Source organism: Pristiophorus japonicus, chromosome 8 (genome assembly GCF_044704955.1).
Source record: "Pristiophorus japonicus isolate sPriJap1 chromosome 8, sPriJap1.hap1, whole genome shotgun sequence".
Classification (NCBI taxonomy): domain Eukaryota; kingdom Metazoa; phylum Chordata; class Chondrichthyes; family Pristiophoridae; genus Pristiophorus; species Pristiophorus japonicus.
Genome location: NC_091984.1, coordinates 239,627,717 through 239,650,642, shown reverse-complemented (window position 1 = coordinate 239,650,642; position 22,926 = coordinate 239,627,717). Strand labels below are relative to the sequence as shown.

General features: G+C 47.9%; 1 protein-coding gene across 1 annotated transcript in view; it reads right to left on the bottom strand.

Annotated features, from left to right (window-relative positions):
- Positions 1-576: 576 nt before the first annotated feature.
- LOC139269264 (peripheral-type benzodiazepine receptor-associated protein 1-like) overlaps positions 577-22,926 on the bottom strand; it is a 439,285-nt gene continuing 416,935 nt past the window's right edge. Inside the window, exon 8 of the mRNA XM_070888352.1 lies at positions 577-652. Within this exon, the coding sequence (XP_070744453.1) occupies positions 584-652 (69 nt within the window). The 3' untranslated portion in view covers positions 577-583. The remainder of the gene's footprint in view (positions 653-22,926) is intronic.

Below are 22,926 nucleotides of genomic sequence, written 5' to 3'. Positions count from 1 at the left end.
TGGTTATAGTGCGCACTGTTCCTCACACCTAGTTATAGTGCGCACTGTTCCTCATACCTGGTTATAGTGCGCACTGTTCCTCATACCTGGTTATAGTGCGCACTGTTCCTCACACCTGGTTATAGTGCGCACTGTTCCTCATACCTGGTTATAGTGCACACTGCTCCTCACACCTGGTTATAGTGCGCACTGTTCCTCACACCTGGTTATAGTGCACACTGCTCACACCTGGTTATAGTGCACACTGCTCCTCACACCTGGTTATAGTGCACACTGCTCACACCTGGATATAGTGCAAATTCACCTTCAACCTTCATCGTCTCCAGGCTTGATTGAAGACCGTCCCATGCTCTGTTGTCGAACTACAGTTCTGCTTGCATCTGCAAACATTCAGAGAATGAACTGCAAGCCATCGTCAAATCATCACCGAGGCGTACGAAAGCATGGGCCTTATACAAACATCTGTAAGACAAAGGTCCTCCACCAACCTTACCCTGCCACACAGCACTGCCCCCCAGACATCACGATCCACGGTGCGGCTCTGGACAACGTGGACCACTTTCCATGCCTCGGGAGCCCATTTTCAGCAAGGGCAGACATCGACGACGAGGTTCAACTCTGCCTCCAGTGCACCAGCGTAGACTTCGGTCGCCTGAGGAAGAGAGTGTTCAAAGATTAGGCTCTCAATTCTGGCACTAAGCTCATGGTCTACAGGGCAGTAGTAATACCCTCCCTCGTGTATGGCTCAGAAATGTGGACCATATACAGTAGAAACTTCAAATTGCTGGAGAAATATCCCCAACGCTGCCTCCACAAGATCCTACAAATCCCCTGGGAGGACAGACGCACCAATGTCGTTGTTCTCGATCAGACCAACATCCCCAGCATCGAAGCACTGACCACACTCGACCAGCTCCGTTGGGCGGGCCACATTGTCCACATGCCTGACACGAGACTCCCAAAGCAAGCGCTCTACTCGGAACTCCTACATGGCTAGCGAGGCCCAGATGTCGGAGGAAACGTTTCAAGGACACACTCAAAGCCTCCCTGATAAAGTGCAACATCCCCACCGACACCTGGGAGTCCCTGGCCAAAGACCGCCCGAAGTGGAGGAAGTGCATCCAGGAGGGCGCTGAGCACCTCGAGTCTCGTCACCGAGAGCATGCAGAAACCAAGCGCAGGCAGCGGAAGGAGCGTGCGGCAAACCAGTCCCACCCTCCCTTTCCCTCAACCACTGTCTGTCCCACCTGTGACAGGGACTGTAATTCCCGTATTGGACTGTTCAGTCACCTGAGATTATGAGCGACTGCCTATGATGATAGCGCACACTGCTCACACCTGGTTATAGTGCACACTGCTCCTCACACCTGGTTATAGTGCACACTGCTCCTCACACCTGGTTATAGTGCACACTGCTCACACCTGGTTATAGTGCACACTGCTCCTCACACCTGGTTATAGTGCACACTGCTCACACCTGGTTATAATGCACATTGTTCCTCACACCTGGTTATACTACACACTGCTCACACCTGGTTATAGTGCACACTGCTCCTCACACCTGGTTATAGTGCACACTGCTCCTCACACCTGGTTATAGGGCACACTGCTCCTCACACCTGGTTATAGTGCACACTGCTCCTCACACCTGGTTATATTTTACACTGTTCACACCTAGTTATTGTGCACACTGCTCATACCTAGTTATAGTGCACACTGCTCCTCACACCTGGTTATATTTTACACTGCTCATGCCTGGTTGTAGCGCACACTGCTCACACCTGGTTATAGTGCACACTGCTCCTCACACCTGGTTATAGTGCACACTGCTCCTCACACCTGGTTATAGTGCACACTGCTCCTCACACCTGGTTATAGTGCACACTGCTCACACCTAGTTATTCTGCACACTGCTCATCACACCTGGTTATATTTTACACTGCTCACGCCTGGTTCTAGTGCACACTGCTCACACCTAATTATAGAGCACACTGTTCCTCACACCTGGTTATCGTGCACATTGCTCACACCTGGTTATAGTGCACAGTGCTCTTCATACCTGGTTATAGTGAACACTACTCCTCACACCTGGTTATAGTGCACACTGCTCCTCACACATGGTTATAGTGCACACTGCTCACACCTGGTTATAGTGCACACTGCTCCTCTCACCTGGTTAAAGTGCACACTGCTCACACCTTGTTACCGTGCACATTGCTCACACCTGGTTACAGTGCACACTGCTCACACCTGGTTATAGTGCACAATGCACCTCACACCTGGTTATAGTGCACACTGATGACACCTGGTTATAGTGCACACTGTTCCTCACACCTGGTTATAGAACACACTGCTCACACCTGGTTTTTGTGCACACTGTTCACAATTGGTTATTATGCACGCGGCTCACACTTGTTTATTGTGCACACCGCTCACACCTGGTTATAGTGCACACTGCTCCTCACACCTGGTTATAGTGCACACTGCTCACACCTGGTTATAGTGCACACTGCTCCTCACAGCTGGTTATAGTGCACACCGCTCCTCACACCTGGTTACAGTGCACAGTGCTCACACCTGGTTATAGTGCACAATGCTCCTCACACCTGGTTAGAGTGCACACTGCTCACACCTGGTGATAGTGCACACTGCTCACACCTGTTTATCGTGCACACTGCTCCTCACACCTGGTTATAGTGCACACTGCTCACACCTGTTTATCATGTACACTGCTCCTCACACCTGGTTATAGTGCACAGTGCTCACACCTGGTTATAATGCACACTGCTCCTCATACCTAGTTATTGTGCACAATGCTCAAACTTGGATATTGTGCACACTGCTCACACCTGGTTATAGTGCGCACTGCTCCTCACACCTGATTATAGTGCACACTGCTCACAGCTGGTTATAGTGCTCACTGCTCACACCTGGTTATAGTGCACACTGATGACACCTGGTTAAAGTGCATAGTGCTCCTCACAGCAGGTAATAGTGCACACTGCTCGCACTTGGTTATAGTGCACACTGCTCCTCACACCTGGTTACTGTGCACAGTGCTCACATCTGGTTATTTTTCACAATGCTCACACCTGGTTATTGTGGACAATGCTCACACTTGGTCATAGTGCGCACTGCTCACACCTAGTTATTGTGCACACTGCACACACTTGGTTATAGTGCACTCTACTCACACCTGGTTATCATGCACACTGCTCCTCACAACTGATTATAGTGCACAATGCTCCTCACACCTGGTTATAGTGAGCAATGTTCACACCTGGTTATAGTGAGCAATGCTCCTCACACCTGGTTATCGTGCACACGGCTCACACCTGGTTATAGTGCACACTGCTCACACCTGGTTATAATGCACACTGCTCCTCACACCTGGTTACAGCGCACACTGCTGAAACCTGGTGAAAGTGCACACAGCTCACACCTTGTTATAGAATACACTACTCACACCTAGTTATTGTGCACAATGCTCACACTTGGTTTTAGTGTACGCTGCTCACACCTGGTTATAGTGCACACTGCTACTCACACCTGGTTATAGTGCACACTGCACACACTTGGTTACAGTGCACACTGCTCACACCTGGTTATCCTGCACACTGCTCCTCACACCTGAGTATAGTGCACACTGGTAATCACACCTGGTTATAGTGCACACTGCTCACACCTGGTTATAGTGCACAATGCCCACACCTGGTTATCATGCACACAGCTCCTCACACCTGGTTATATTGCACACTGCCCACACCTGGTTATCGTGCACACTGCTCCTCACACCTGGCTAAAGTGCACACTGGTCCTCACAACTGGTTATAGTGTACACTGCTCACACTTGGTTATCATGCACACTGCTCACAGCTGGTTATAGTGTACACTGCTCCTCACACCTGGTTGTAGTGCACACTGCTGAAACCTGGTTATAGTGCACACACTTGGTTATAGTGCACACTGCTCCTCACACCTGGTTATAGAATACACTGCTCACACCAAGTTATTGTGCACAATGTTCACACTTGGTTACAGTGCACACTGCTCACACCTGGTTATCCTGCACACTGCTCCTCACACCTGAGTATAGAGCACACTGGTAATCACACCTGGTTATAGTGCACACTGCTCACACCTGGTTATAGTGCACAATGCCCACACCTGGTTATCATGCACACAGCTCCTCACACCTGGTTATATTGCACACTGCCCACACCTGGTTATCGTGCACACTGCTCCTCACACCTGCCTAAAGTGCACACTGGTCCTCACAACTGGTTATAGTGCACACTGCTCACACTTGGTTATCATGCACACTGCTCACAGCTGGTTATAGTGTACACTGCTCCTCACGCCTGGTTCTAGTGCACACTGCTGAAACCTGGTTATAGTGCACACTTGGTTATAGTGCACACTGCTCCTCACACCTGATTATAGAATACACTGCTCACACCAAGTTATTGTGCACAATGTTCATACTTGGTTATAGTGCACACTGCTCACACCTGGTTCTAGTGCACACTGCTGAAACCTGGTTATAGTGCACACTTGGTTATAGTGCACACTGCTCCTCACACCTGGTTATAGAATACACTGCTCACACCAAGTTATTGTGCACAATGTTCACACTTGGTTAAAGTGCACACTGCTCACACCTGGTTATAATGCACACTGCAAACACCTGGTTATATTGGACACTTCTCACACCTGGTTATATTGCACACTGCTCCTCACACCTAGTTATAGTGCACAATACTCCTCACACCTAGTTATCATGCACACTGCTCACACCTGGTTATAGTGCACACTGCTCACACCTGGTTATAGTGCACACTGCTCCTCACATCTGGTTATAGTGCACACTGCTCACACCTGGTTATAGTGCAAACTGCTCCTCACACCTGGGTATAGTGCACACTGCTCACACCTGGTTATAGTGCACACTACTCCTCACACCTGGTTAGAGTGCATACTGCTCCTCACACCTGGTTATAGTGCACACTACTCACAGCTGTTTATAGTGCACAATGCTCCTCACACCTGGTTATCGTGCACACTGCTCACACCTGGTTATAGTGCACACTGCTCACACCTGGTTACCGTGCACACTGCTCACACCTTGTTATATTGGACACTGCTCACACCTGGTTATTGGGCACACTGCTCCTCACAACTGATTATAGTGCACACTGCTCACACCTGGTTATCGTGCACACTGCTCACACCTGGTTATATTGCACACTGCTCACACCTGGTTATAGTGCACACTGCTCCTCACACCTGATTAAAGTGCACACTGCTCCTCACACCTGGTTATAGTGCACACTGGTCCTCACACCTGGTTCGAGTGCATACTGCTCACACCTATTTATTGTGCACACTGCACACACCTAGTTATTGTGCAAACTGCACACTTGGTTATCGTGTACACTGCTCACACCTGCTTTTAGTGCACACTGCTCCTCATACCTGATTAAAGTGCACACTGCTCCTCACACCTGCTTATAGTGCACACTGCTCCTCACACCTGGTTATAGTGCACACTGGTCCTCACAACTGGTTATAGTGCACACTGCCCACACTTGGTTATCATGCACACTGCTCACAGCTGGTTATAGTGCACACTGCTCCTCACACCTGGTTCTAGTGCACACTGCTGAAACCTGGTTATCGTGCTCACTTGGTTATAGTGCACACTGCTCCTCACACCTGGTTATAGAATACACTGCTCACACCAAGTTATTGTGCACAATGTTCACACTTGGTTATACTGCACACTGCTCACACCTTGTTATAGTGCACACTACTCCTCACACCTGGTTAAAGTGTACAATGCTCCTCACACCGAGTTATCATGCACACTGCTTCCACCTGGATATAGTGCACACTGCACACTTGGTTATAGTGCACACTGCTCACACCTGGTTTTAGTGCACACTGCTCCTCACACCTGGTTATAGTGCACACTGCTCCTCACACCTGGTTATAGTGCACACTGGTCCTCACAACTGGTTATAGTGCACACTGCTCACACTTGGTTATCATGCACACTGCTCATACCTGGTTATAGTGCACATTTCTCCTCACACCTGGTTATAGTGCACACTGCTGAAACCTGGTTATAGTGCACACTTGGTTATAGTGCACACTGCTCCTCACACCTGGTTATAGAATACACTGCTCACACCAAGTTATTGTGCACAATGCTCACACTTATTTATAGTGCACACTGCTCACACCTAGTTAGAGTGCACACTGCTCCTCACACCTAGTTATCGTGCACACCGCTCACACCTGGTTGTAGTGCACACTGCTCACACCTGGTTATATTGCACACTGCTCACTCCTGGTTATAGTGAACACTGCTCCTCACACCTGGTTATAGTGCACACCGCTCACACATGTTATAATGCACAATGCTCCTCACACCTGGTTATCGTGCACACTGTTCACACCTGGTTATAGTGCACACTGCTCACACCTGGTTATTGTGCACGGTGCTCTTCACACCTGGTTATTGTGCACACTGCTCCTCATACCGAGTGCTAGTGCACACTGCTCACACGTGGTCGTAGTGCACACTGCTCACACCTGGTTTTCGTGCACACTGCTCCTCACACCTGATTATAGTGCACACTGCTCACACCTGGTTATTGTGCACAATGCTCACACTTGGTTATAGTGCACACTGCTCACTCCTAGTTATAGTGCACACTACTCCTCACACTTGGTTATAGTGCACACTGCTCACACCTAGTTATAGTGCACACTACTCCTCACACCTGGTTTTCGTGCACACTGCTCCTCACACCTGATTATAGTGCACAGTGCACACACCTGGTTATATTGGACACTGCTCACACCTGGTTATCGTGCACACTGCTCCTCACACCTGGTTATAGTGCACACTGCTCCTCACACCCAGTTATCATGCACACTGCTCACACCTGGTTATAGTTCACACTGCTCACACCTGGTTATATTGTACACTGCTCACACCTGGTTATAGTGCACACTGCTCCTCACACCTGGTTATAGTGCACACTGCTCACACCTGGTTATAGAGCACACTGCTCCTCACACCTAGTAATGGTGCACACTGCTCACACCTGGTTATAGTGCACACTGCTCCTCACACCTGACTATTGTGCACACTGCTCCTCACACCTGGTTATAGTGCACACTGCTCCTCACACCTGGTTATAGAATACACAGCTCACACCTAGTTATTATGCACAATGCTCCTCACACTTGGTTATCGTGCACACTGCTCACACCTGGTTATAGTGCACGCTGCTCACACCTAGTTATCGTGCACACTGCTCCTCATAACTGATTATAGTGCACACAGCTCACACCTGGTTATACTGCACAATGCTCCTCACACCTGGCTATTGTGCACACTGCTCCTCACACCTGGTTAAAGTGCACACTGCTCACACCTGGTTATAGTGCACTCAGCTCACACCTGGTTATAGTGCACATTGCTCCTTATAGCTGGTTATAGTGCACACTGCTCACATCTGGTAAAGTGCACACTACTCATACTTGCTTATATTGCACACTGCTCACACCTGGTTATAGTACACACTGCTCCTCACACCTGGCTATTGTGCACACTGCTCCTCACACCTGGTTATAGTGCACACTGCTCACACCTGGTTATAGTGCACATTGCTCCTCATAGCTGGTTATAGTGCACACTGCTCACACCTGGTTAAAGTGTGCACTACTCACACTTGGTTACAGTGCACACTGCTCCTCACACCTGGTGATAGTGCACACTGCTCCTCATACCTGGTTATAGTGGACACTGGTCCTCACACCTGGTTATAGTGCACACTGCACACACCTAGTTATTGTGCACACTGTACACACTTGGCTACAGTGCACGCTGCTCACACCTGGTTTTAGTGCACACTGCTCCTCACACCTGATTAAAGTGTACACTGCTCCTCACACCTGGTTAAAAGTGCACACTGGTCCTCACAACTGGCTATAGTGCACACTGGTCCTCACAACTGGTTATAGTGCACACTGCTCACACTTGGTTGCCATGCACACTGCTCACACCTGGTTAGAGTGCACACTGCTCCTCACACCTGCTTATAGAATACACTGCTCACACCTAGTTATTATGCACAATGCTCACACTTGGTTATAGTGCTCACTGCCCACACCTAGTTTTAGTGCACACTACTCCTCACACCGGGTTAGAGTGCACACTGGTCCTCACACCTGGTTATAGTGCACACTACTCACAGCTGGTTATAGTGCACAATGCTCCTCACACCTGGTTATCGTGCACGCTGCTCACACCTGGTTATAGTGCACACTACTCACACCTGGTTACCGTGCACACTGCTCACACCTGGTTATATTGCACACTGCTCACACCTGGTTATATTTCACACTGCTCCTCACACCTGGTTATAGTGCACACTGCTCACACCTAGTTATTGTGCACCCTGCACACAACTAGTTATTGTGCACACTATATACACTTGGTTATAGTGCACACTGCTCACACCTGGTTATCGTGCACACTGCTCCTCACAACTGATTATAGAGCACACTGCTGACACCTGGTTATCGTGCACACTGCTCACACCTGGTTATATTGCACACTGCTCCTCACACCTGGTTATAGTGCACACTGCTCACAACTGGTTATAGTGCACATTGCTCCTCACACCTGGTTATCGTGCACACTGCTCACACCTGGTTATAGTGCACACTGCTCCTCACACCTAGTTATCGTGCACACTGCTCACACCTAGTTATTGTGCACCCTGCACACACCTAGTTATTGTGCACACTATATACACTTGGTTATAGTGCACACTGCTCACACCTGGTTATCGTGCACACTGCTCCTCACAACTGATTATAGAGCACACTGCTCACACCTGGTTATCGTGCACACTGCTCACACCTGGTTATATTGCACACTGCTCCTCACACCTGGTTATAATGCACACTGCTCACAACTGGTTATAGTGCACATTGCTCCTCACACCTGGTTATCGTGCACACTGCTCACACCTGGTTATAGTGCACACTGCTCCTCACACCTAGTTATCGTGCACACTGCTCACACCTAGTTATTGTGCACACTGTTCACACCTGGTTATAGTGCACACTGCACACACCTGGTTATATTGGACACTGCTCACACCTGGTTATAGTGCACACTGCTCCTCACACCTGGTTATAGTGCACAATTCTCCTCACACCTAGTTAACATGCACACTGCTCACACCTGGTTAAAGTGCAAACTGCTCACACCTGCTATATTGCACACTGCTCACACCTGGTTATAGTGCATACTGCTCCTCACAACTGGTTTGAGTGCGCACTGCTCACACATAGTTATTGTGCACACTGCTCACACCTGGTTTTAGTGCACACTGCTCCTCACACCTGGTTTTCGTGCACAGTGCTCCTCACAACTGGTAATATTGCATACTGGTCCTCACAACTGGTTATAGTGCACACTGCTAACACTTGGTTATCATGCACACTGCTCACACCTGGTTATAGTGCACACTGCTCCTCACACCTGGTTATAGCGCACACGGCACACACTTGGTTATCATGCACACTACTCACACTTGGTTATAGTGCACACTACTCCTCACACCTGGTTATAGAATACACTGCTCACACCTAGTTATTATGCACAATGCTCACACTTGTTTATAGTGCACACTGCTCACACCTCGTTATAGTGCACACTACTCCTCACACCTGGTTAGAGTGCACACTGCTCCTCACACCTGGTTATAGTGCACACTACTCACACCTGGTTATAGTGCACAATGCTCCTCACACCTGGTTATTGTGCACACTGCTCACACCTGGTTACCATGCACACTGCTCACACCTGGTTATATTGCACACTGCTCACACCTGGTTATATTTCACACTGCTCCTCACACCTGGTTATAGTGCACACTGCTCCCACCTAGTTATTGTGCACACTGCACACACGTAGTTATTGTGCACACTGTACACACTTGGTTATAGTGCACATTGCTCACACCTGGTTATCGTGCACAATGCTCACACCTGGTTATATTGCACACTGCTCACACATAGAAACATAGAAACATAGAAAATAGGTGCAGGAGTAGGCCATTCGGCCCTTCTAGCCTGCACCGCCATTCAATGAGTTCATGGCTGAACATTCAACTTCAGTACCCCATTCCTGCTTTCTCGCCATACCCCTTGATCCCCCTAGTAGTAAGGACCTCATCTAACTCCTTTTTGAATATATTTAGTGAATTGGCCTCAACAACTTTCTGTGGTAGAGAATTCCACAGGTTCACCACTCTCTGGGTGAAGAAGTTCCTCCGCATCTCAGTCCTAAATGGCTTCCCCCTTATCCTGAGACTGTGACCTCTGGTTCTGGACTTCCCCAACATTGGGAACATTCTTCCTGCATCTAATCTGTCTAACCCTGTCAGAATTTTAAATGATTCCATGAGGTCCTCTCTCATTCTTCTGAACTCCAGTGAATACAAGCCCAGTTGATCCAGTCTTTCTTGATAGGTCAGTCCCGCCATCCCGGGAATCAGTCTGGTGAACCTTCGCTGCACTCCCTCAATAGCAAGAATGTCCTTCCTCAGGTTAGGAGACCAAAACTGTACACAATACTCCAGGTGTGGCCTCACCAAGGCCCTGTACAACTGTAGCAACACCTCCCTGACCCTGTACTCAAATCCCCTCACTATGAAGGCCAACATGCCATTTGCTTTCTTAACCGCCTGCTGCACCTGCATGCCAACCTTCAATGACTGATGTACCATGACACCCAGGTCTCTTTGCACCTCCCCTTTTCCTAATCTGTCACCATTCAGATAATAGTCTGTCTCTCTGTTTTTACCACCAAAGTGGATAACCTCACATTTATCCACATTATACTTCATCTGCCATGCATTTGCCCACTCACCTAACCTATCCAAGTCGCTCTGCAGCCTCATAGCATCCTCCTCGCAGCTCACACTGCCACCCAACTTAGTGTCATCCGCAAATTTGGAGATACTACATTTAATCCCCTCATCTAAATCATTAATGTACAGTGTAAACAGCTGGGGCCCCAGCACAGAACCTTGCGGTACCCCACTAGTCACTGCCTGCCATTCTGAAAAGTACCCATTTACTCCTACTCTTTGCTTCCTGTCTGACAACCAGTTCTCAATCCATGTCAGTACATTACCCCCAATCCCATGTGCTCTAACTTTGCACATCAATCTCTTGTGTGGGACCTTGTCGAACGCCTTCTGAAAGTCCAAATATACCACATCAACTGGTTCTCCCTTGTCCACTCTACTGGAAACATCCTCAAAAAATTCCAGAAGATTTGTCAAGCATGATTTCCCTTTCACAAATCCATGCTGACTTGGACCTATCATGTCACCTCTTTCCAAATGCACTGCTATGACATCTTTAATAATTGATTCCATCATTTTACCCACTACCGATGTCAGGCTGACCGGTCTATAATTCCCTGTTTTCTCTCTCCCTCCTTTTTTAAAAAGTGGGGTTGCATTGGTACCCTCCACTCCATAGGAACTGATCCAGAGTCAATGGAATGTTGGAAAATGACTGTCAATGCATCCACTATTTCCAAGGCCACCTCCTTAAGTACTCTGGGATGCAGTCCATCAGGCCCTGGGGATTTATCGGCCTTCAATCCCATCAATTTCCCCAACACAATTTCCCGGCTAATAAGGATTTCCCTCAGTTCCTCCTCCTTATATAACCGGAAGGTTGTTTGTGTCCTCCTTCGTGAATACCGAACCAAAGTACTTGTTCAATTGGTCCGCCATTTCTTTGTTCCCCGTTATGACTTCCCCTGATTCTGACTGCAGGGGACCTACGTTTGTCTTTACTAACCTTTTTCTCTTTACATATCTATAGAAACTTTTGCAATCCGTCTTAATGTTCCCTGCAAGCTTCTTCTCATACTCCATTTTCCCTGCCCTAATCAAACCCTTTGTCCTCCTCTGCTGAGTTCTAAATTTCTCCCAGTCCCCAGGTTCGCTGCTATTTCTGGCCAATTTGTATGCCACTTCCTTGGCTTTAATACTATCCCTGATTTCCCTTGATAGCCACGGTTGAGCCACCTTCCCTTTTTTATTTTTATGCCAGACAGGAATGTACAATTGTTGTAGTTCATCCATGCGGTCTCTAAATGTCTGCCATTGCCCATCCACAGTCAACCCCTTAAGTATCATTCGCCAATCCATCCCAGCCAATTCACGCCTCATACCTTCAAAGTTACCCTTCTTTAAGTTCTGGACCATGGTCTCTGAATTAACTGTTTCATTCTCCATCCCAATGCAGAATTCCACCATATTATGGTCACTCTTCCCCAAGGGTTATATTTCACACTGCTCCTCACACCTGGTTATAGTGCACACTGCTCCCACCTAGTTATTGTGCACACTGCACACTGCACACACGTAGTTATTGTGCACACTGTACACACTTGGTTATAGTGTGCATTGCTCACACGTGGTTATCGTGCACACTGCTCCTCACAACTGATTATAGTGTACACAGCTCACACCTGGTTATAGTGCACAATGCTCCTCACACCTGGCTATTGTGCACACTGCTCCTCACACCTGGTTATAGTGCACACTGCTCACACCTGGTTATAGTGCACAATGCTCCTCGCACCTGGTGATCGTGCACACGGTTCACACCTGGTTATAGTGCACACTCCTCACACCTGGTTATAGTGCACGGTGCTCTTCACACCTGGTTATAGTGCACACTGCTCCTGATACCGAGTGATAGTGCACACTGCTCACACGTGGTTATAGTGCACACTGCTCAAACCTGGTTTCCGTGCACACTGCTCCTCACACCTGATCATAGTGCACACTGCTCACACCTGGTTATTGTGCACAATGCTCACACTTGGTTATATTGCACACTGCTCACACCTAGTTATAGTGCACACTACTCCTCACACTTGGTTATAGTGCACACTGCTCACACCTAGTTATAGTGCACACTACTCCTCACACCTGGTTTTCGTGCACACTGCTCCTCATACCTGATTATACTGAACACTGCTCACACCTGGTTATTGTGCACACTGCACACACTTGGTTATAGTGCACACTGCTCACACCTGGTTATCGTGCACAATGCTCCTCACACCTGGTTATAATGCACACTGCTTACACCTGGCTATAGTGCACACTGCTCCTCACACCTGATTAAAGTGCACACTGCTCCTCACACCTGGTTATAGTGCACACTGGTCCTCACAACTGGTTATAGTGCACACTGATCACACTTGGTTATCATGCACACTGCTCACACCTGGTTATAGTGCACATTGCTCCTCACACCTGGTTATAGTGCACACTGCTGAAACCTGGTTTTCGTGCACACTTGGTTATTATTTTGCACAATGCTCACACTTATTTATAGTGCACACTGCTCACACCTAGTTATAGTGCACACTACTCCTCACACCTGGTTATAGTGCACAATGCTCCTCACACCTAGTTATCATGCACACTGCTCACACCTAGTTATTGTGCACACTGCTCACACCTGGTTATAGTACACACTGCTCACACCTGGTTATATTGGACACTGCTCACTCCTGGTTATAGTGCACACTGCTCCTCACACCTGGTTATGGTGCACACTGCTCCTCACACCTAGTTATCGTGCACACTGCTCACATCTAGTTATTGTGCACACCGCTCACACCTGATTATATTGCACACTGCTCACTCCTGGTTATAGTGCACACTGCTCCTCACACCTGGTTATGGTGCACACTGCTCACACCTGGTTATAGTGCACAATGCTCCTCACACCTGGTTATCATGCACAATGTTCACACCTGGTTAATTTGCACACTGCTCCTCACACCTGGTTACAGTGCACACTGCTCACACCTAGTTATAGTGCACACTACTCCTCACACTTGGTTATAGTGCACATTGCTCACACCTAGTTATAGTGCACACTACTCCTCACACTTGGTTATAGTGCACACTGCTCACACCTAGTTATAGTGCACACGAATCCTCACACCTGGTTTTCATGCACACTGCTCCTCATACCTGATTATAGTGCACATTGCTCACACCTGGTTATTGTGTACAATGCTCACACTTGGTTATAGTGCACACTGCTCACACCTCGTTATAGTGCACACTACTCCTCACACCTAGTTATTGTGCACACAGCACACACCTAGTTATTGTGCACACTGCACACACTTGGTTATAGTACACACGACTCACACCTGTTTATCGTGCACAATGCTCCTCACACCTGGTTATAATGCACACTGCTTACACCTGGTTATAGTGCACATTGGTCCTCACAACTGGTTATAGTGCACACTGCTCACACTTGGTTATCATGCACACTGCTCACACCTGGTTATAGTGCACATTGCTCCTCACACCTGGTTATAGTGCACACTGCTGAAACCTGGTTATAGTGCACACTTGGTTATAGTGCACACTGCTCCTCACACCTGGTTATAGAATACACTGCTCACACCAAGTTATTGTGCACAATGCTCACAATTATTTATAGTGCACACTGCTCACACCTAGTTATAGTGCACACTACTCCTCACACCTAGTTATCGTGCACACTGCTCACACCTAGTTATTATGCACACTGCTCACACCTGGTTATAGTACACACTGCTCACACCTGGTTATATTGGACACTGCTCACACCTGGTTATAGTGCACACTGCTCCTCACACCTGGTTATAGTGCACAATGCTCCTCACACCTAGTTATCGTGCACACCGGTCACACCTGGTTTTCGTGCACACTGCTCACTCCTGGTTATAGTGCACACTGCTCCTCACACCTGGTTATCGTACACACTGCTCCTGATACCGAGTGATAGTGCACACTGCTCACACGTGGTTATAGTGCACACTGCTCAAACCTGGTTTTCGTGCACATTGTTCCTCACACCTGATTTTTGTGCACACTGCTTACACCTGGTTATTGTGCACACTGCTTACACCTGGTTATTGTGCACAATGCTCACACTTGGTTATATTGCACACTGCTCACACCTAGTTATAGTGCACACTACTCCTCACACTTGGTTATAGTGCACACTGCTCACACCTTGTTATAGTGCACACTACACCTCACACCTGGTTTTCATGCACACTGCTCCTCACACCTGATTATAGTGCACACTGCTCATACCTGGTTATTGTGCACAATGCTCACACTTGGTTATAGTGCACACTGCTCACACCTAGTTATAGTGCACACTACTCCTCACACCCAGTTATTGTGCACACAGAACACACCTAGATATTGTGCACACTGCACACACTTGGTTACAGTGCACACTGCTCACACCTGGTTATCGTGCACAATGCTCCTCACACCTGATTATAATGCACACTGCTTACACCTGGCTATAGTGCACAATGCACCTCACACCTGGTTATCGTGCACACTGCTTACACCTGGTTATAGTGCACACTGCTCACACTTGGTTATAATGCACACTGGTCCTCACAACTGGTTATAGTGCACACTGCTCACACTTGGTTATCATGCACACTACTCACACTTGGTTATAGTGCACACTGCTCCTCACACCTGGTTATAGAATACACTGCTCACATCTAGTTATTGTGCACAATACTCACACCTGGTTATAGTGCACACTGCTCACACCGAGTTATAGCGCACACTACTCCTCACACATGGTTAGAGTGCACACTGCTCCTCACACCTCGTTATCGTGTAAACTGCTCACACCTGGTTATAGTGCACACTACTCACACCTGGTTATAACGCACACTGCTCACACCTGGTTATATTGCACACTGCTCACACCTGGTTATATTTCACACTGCTCCTCACACTTGGTTATAGTGCACACTGCTCACACCTTCGAAAGTGCACACTACACCTCACACCTGGTTTTCATGCACACTGCTCCTCACACCTGATTATAGTGCACACTGCTCACACCTGGTTATTGTGCACAATGCTCACACTTGGTTATAGTGCACACTGCTCACACCTAGTTATAGTGCACACTACTCCTCACACCCAGTTATTGTGCACACAGAACACACCTAGATATTGTGCACACTGCACACACTTGGTTACAGTGCACACTGCTCACACCTGGTTATCGTGCACAATGCTCCTCACACCTGATTATAATGCACACTGCTTACACCTGGCTATAGTGCACAATGCACCTCACACCTGGTTATCGTGCACACTGCTTACACCTGGTTATAGTGCACACTGCTCACACTTGGTTATCATGCACACTGCTCACACTTGGTTATACTGCACACTGCTAACACTTGGTTATCATGCACACTACTCACACTTGGTTATAGTGCACACTGCTCCTCACACCTGGTTATAGAATACACTGCTCACATCTAGTTATTGTGCACAATACTCACACCTGGTTATAGTGCACACTGCTCACACCGAGTTATAGCGCACACTACTCCTCACACATGGTTAGAGTGCACACTGCTCCTCACACCTCGTTATCGTGTAAACTGCTCACACCTGGTTATAGTGCACACTACTCACACCTGGTTATAGCGCACACTGCTCACACCTGGTTATATTGCACACTGCTCACACCTGGTTATATTTCACACTGCTCCTCACACTTGGTTATAGTGCACACTGCTCACACCTAGTTATTGTGCACACTGTACACACCTAGTTATTATGCACACTGTACACACTTGGTGAAAGTGCACACTGCTCACACCTGGTTATCGTGCACACTGCTCCTCACAACTGATTATAGTGCACACAGCTCACACCTGGTTATAGTGCACATTGCTCCTCATAGCTGGTTATAGTGCACACTGCTCACACCTGGTTAAAGTGTGCACTACTCACACTTGGTTACAGTGCACACTGCTCCTCACACCTGGTGAAAGTGCACACTGGTCACACCTGGTTATAGTGCACACTGATGACACCTGGTTATAGTGCACACTACTCCTCACACCTGGTTATAGTGCACTCTGCTCACACCTGTTTATAGTGCACACTGCTCACACCTGGTTTTAGTGCACACTGCTCCTCACACCTGATTAAAGTGCACACTGCTCCTCACACCTGGTTTTCGTGCACACTGCTCCTCACAACTGGTTATCGTGCACACTGCTCACACTTGGTTATCATGCACACTGTTCACACCTGGTTATAGTGCACACTGCTCCTCACACCTGGTTATAGTGCACAATGCTCACACTTGCTTATCATGCACACTACTCACACTTGGTTATAGTGCACACTGCTCCTCACACCTGGTTATAGAATACACAGCTCACACCTAGTTATTATGCACAATGCTCACACCTAGTTATAGAGCACACTACTCCTCACACCTGGTTAGAGTGCACAGTGCTCCTCACACTTGGTTATAGTGCACACTACTCACACCTGGTTATAGTGCACAATGCTCCTCACACCTGGTTATCGTGCACACTGCTCACACCTGGTTATAGTGCACGCTGCTCACACCTGGTTATATTTCACACTGCTCTTCACACCTGGTTATAGTGCACACTGCTCACACCTAGTTATTGTGCACACTGCACACACCTAGTTATTTTGCACACTGTACACACTTGGTTATAGTGCACACTGCTCACACCTGGTTATCGTGCACACTGCTCCTCATAACTGATTATAGTGCACACAGCTCACACCTGGTTATAGTGAAAAATGCTCCTCACACCTGGCTATTGTGCTCACTGCTCCTCACACCTGGTTAAAGTGCACACTGCTCACACCTGGTTATAGTGCACTCAGCTCACACCTGGTTATAGTGCACATTGCTCCTTATAGCTGGTTATAGTGCACACTGCTCACACCTGGTAAAGTACACACTACTCATACTTGCTTATATTGCACACTGCTCACACCTGGTTATAGTGCACACTGCTCACACCTGGTTTTAGTGCACACTGCTCCTCACACCTGGTTTTCGTGCACAGTGCTCCTCACAACTGGTTATAGCGCACACTGCTCACACTTGGTTATCATGCACACTACTCACACTTGGTTAGATTGAACACTACTCCTCACACCTGGTTATAGTGCACACTGCTCCTCACACCTAGTTATAGTGCACACTGCTCCTCACATCTGTTTTTTGTGCACTCTGGCCCTCACACCTGGTTCGAGTGCACACTGCTCACACCATGTTATTGTGCACTTTGCACACACCTAGTTATTGTGCATACTGCACTCTTGGTTATAATGCACACTGCTCACACCTGGTTTTTGTGCACACTGCTCCTCACACCTGGTTATAGTGCACACTGCTCCTCACACCTGGTTATAGTGCACACTGCTCCTCACACCTGGTTATCGTGCACACTGGTCCTCACAACTGGTTATAGTACAAATTGCTCACACTTGGTTATAGTGCACACTTGGTTATAGTGCACACTGCTCCTCACACCTGGTTATAGTGCACACTGCTCCTCACATCTGGTTATAGTGCACACTGGTCCTCACACCTGGTTATTGTGCACACTGCTGAAACCTGGTTATAGTGCACACTTGGTTATAGTGCACACTGCTCCTCACACCTGATTAAAGTGCACACTGCTCCTCACACCAAGTTATTGTGCACAATGCTCACACTTATTTATAGTGCACACTGCTCACACCTAGTTATAGTGCACACTACTCCTCACACCTGGTTATAGTGCACAATGCTCCTCACACCTAGTTATCATGCACACTGCTCACACGTAGTTATTGTGCACATTGTTCACACCTGGTTATAGTGCACACTGCTCACACCTGGTTATATTGGACACAGCTCACACCTGGTTATAATGCACACTGCTCCTCACAACTGGTTATAGTGCACAATGCTCCTCACATCTGGTTATCGTGCACACTGCTCACACCTGGTTACCGTGCACACTGCTCACACCTGGTTATATTGCACACTGCTCACACATGGTTATATTTCACACTGCTCCTCACACCTGGTTATAGTGCACACTGCTCCTCATACCGAGTGATAGTGCACACTGCTCACACCTGGTTATAGTACAAACTGCTCCTCACACCTGGCTATTGTGCATACTGCTCCTCACACCTGGTTATAGTGCACACTGCTTACACCTGGTTATAGTGCACTCTGCTCACACCTGGTTATAGTGCACATTGCTCCTCATAGCTGGTAACAGTGCACACTGCTCACACCTGGTTAAAGTGTGCACTACTCACACTTGGTTACAGTGCACACTGCTCCTCACACCTGGTGATAGTGCACACTGCTCCTCACACCTGGTGATAGTGCACACTGCTCTTCATACCTGGTTATAGTGTACACTGGTCCTCACACCTGGTTAAAAGTGCACACTGGTCCTCACAACTGGTTATAGTGCACACTGCTCCTCACAACTGGCTACAGTACACACTGGTCCTCACAACTGGTTATAGTGCACACTGCTCACACTTGGTTACCATGCATACTGCTCACACCTGGTTATAGTGCACACTGCTCCTCACACCTGGTTATAGTGCACACTGCTCACACTTGGTTATCATGCACACAACTCACACTTGGTTATAGTGCACACTGCTCCTCACACCTGCTTATAGAATACACTGCTCACACCTAGTTATTATGCACAATGCTCACACTTGGTTATAGTGCACACTGGCCACACCTAGTTTTAGTGCACACTACTCCTCACATCTGGTTAGAGTGCACACTGCTCCTCACACCTGGTTATAGTGCACACTCCTCACAGCTGGTTATAGTGCACAATGCTCCTCACATCTGGTTATCATGCACACTGCTCACACCTGGTTATAGTGCACACTGCTCACACCTGGTAACCGTGCACACTGCTCACACCTGGTTATATTGCACACTGCTCAGACCAGGTTATATTTCACACTGCTCCTCACACCTGGTAAAAGTGCACACTGCTCACACCTAGTTATTGTGCACCCTGCACACACCTGGTTATTGTGCACACTGTACACACTTGGTTATAGTGCACACTGCTCACACCTGGTTATCGTGCACACTGCTCCTCACAACTGATTATAGTGCACACTGCTCACACCTGGTTATCGTGCACACTGCTCCTCACACCTGGTTAAAGTGCACAATGCTCCTCACACCTAGTTATCATGCACACTGCTCACACCTGGTTATAGTGCAAACTGCTCACACCTGGTATATTGCACACTGCTCACACCTGGTTATAGTGCACACTGCCCCTCACAACTGGTTAGAGTGCACACTGCTCACACATAGTTATTGTGCACACTGCTCACACCTGGTTTTAGTGCACACTGCTCCTCACACCTGGTTTTCGTGCACAGTGCTCCTCACAACTGGTTATAGCGCACACTGCTCACTGCTCACACTTGGTTATCATGCACACTACTCACACTTGGTTAGAGTGCACACTACTCCTCACACCTGGTTATAGAATACACTGCTCACACCTAGTTATTATGCACACTGCTCCTCACACCTGGTTATAGTGCACACTGCTCACACATGGTTATAGAGCACAATGCTCACACCTTGTCATAATGCATACTGCTCGCACCTGGTTATAGTGCACACTGCTCCTCACACCTGGTTATAGTGCACACTGCTCCTCACACCTGGTTATAGTGCACACTGCTCCTCACACCTGGTTATCGTGCACACTGGTCCTCACAACTGGTTATAGTACAAATTGCTCACACTTGGTTATAGTGCACACTTGGTTATAGTGCACACTGCTCCTCACACCTGGTTATAGTGCACACTGCTCCTCACATCTGGTTATAGTGCACACTGGTCCTCACACCTGGTTATTGTGCACACTGCTGAAACCTGGTTATAGTGCACACTTGGTTATAGTGCACACTGCTCCTCACACCTGATTAAAGTGCACACTGCTCCTCACACCAAGTTATTGTGCACAATGCTCACACTTATTTATAGTGCACACTGCTCACACCTAGTTATAGTGCACACTACTCCTCACACCTGGTTATAGTGCACAATGCTCCTCACACCTAGTTATCATGCACACTGCTCACACGTAGTTATTGTGCACATTGTTCACACCTGGTTATAGTGCACACTGCTCACACCTGGTTATATTGGACACAGCTCACACCTGGTTATAATGCACACTGCTCCTCACAACTGGTTATAGTGCACAATGCTCCTCACATCTGGTTATCGTGCACACTGCTCACACCTGGTTACCGTGCACACTGCTCACACCTGGTTATATTGCACACTGCTCACACATGGTTATATTTCACACTGCTCCTCACACCTGGTTATAGTGCACACTGCTCCTCATACCGAGTGATAGTGCACACTGCTCACACCTGGTTATAGTACAAACTGCTCCTCACACCTGGCTATTGTGCATACTGCTCCTCACACCTGGTTATAGTGCACACTGCTTACACCTGGTTATAGTGCACTCTGCTCACACCTGGTTATAGTGCACATTGCTCCTCATAGCTGGTAACAGTGCACACTGCTCACACCTGGTTAAAGTGTGCACTACTCACACTTGGTTACAGTGCACACTGCTCCTCACACCTGGTGATAGTGCACACTGCTCCTCACACCTGGTGATAGTGCACACTGCTCTTCATACCTGGTTATAGTGTACACTGGTCCTCACACCTGGTTAAAAGTGCACACTGGTCCTCACAACTGGTTATAGTGCACACTGCTCCTCACAACTGGCTACAGTACACACTGGTCCTCACAACTGGTTATAGTGCACACTGCTCACACTTGGTTACCATGCATACTGCTCACACCTGGTTATAGTGCACACTGCTCCTCACACCTGGTTATAGTGCACACTGCTCACACTTGGTTATCATGCACACAACTCACACTTGGTTATAGTGCACACTGCTCCTCACACCTGCTTATAGAATACACTGCTCACACCTAGTTATTATGCACAATGCTCACACTTGGTTATAGTGCACACTGGCCACACCTAGTTTTAGTGCACACTACTCCTCACATCTGGTTAGAGTGCACACTGCTCCTCACACCTGGTTATAGTGCACACTCCTCACAGCTGGTTATAGTGCACAATGCTCCTCACATCTGGTTATCATGCACACTGCTCACACCTGGTTATAGTGCACACTGCTCACACCTGGTAACCGTGCACACTGCTCACACCTGGTTATATTGCACACTGCTCAGACCAGGTTATATTTCACACTGCTCCTCACACCTGGTAAAAGTGCACACTGCTCACACCTAGTTATTGTGCACCCTGCACACACCTGGTTATTGTGCACACTGTACACACTTGGTTATAGTGCACACTGCTCACACCTGGTTATCGTGCACACTGCTCCTCACAACTGATTATAGTGCACACTGCTCACACCTGGTTATCGTGCACACTGCTCCTCACACCTGGTTAAAGTGCACAATGCTCCTCACACCTAGTTATCATGCACACTGCTCACACCTGGTTATAGTGCAAACTGCTCACACCTGGTATATTGCACACTGCTCACACCTGGTTATAGTGCACACTGCCCCTCACAACTGGTTAGAGTGCACACTGCTCACACATAGTTATTGTGCACACTGCTCACACCTGGTTTTAGTGCACACTGCTCCTCACACCTGGTTTTCGTGCACAGTGCTCCTCACAACTGGTTATAGCGCACACTGCTCACTGCTCACACTTGGTTATCATGCACACTACTCACACTTGGTTAGAGTGCACACTACTCCTCACACCTGGTTATAGAATACACTGCTCACACCTAGTTATTATGCACACTGCTCCTCACACCTGGTTATAGTGCACACTGCTCACACATGGTTATAGAGCACAATGCTCACACCTTGTCA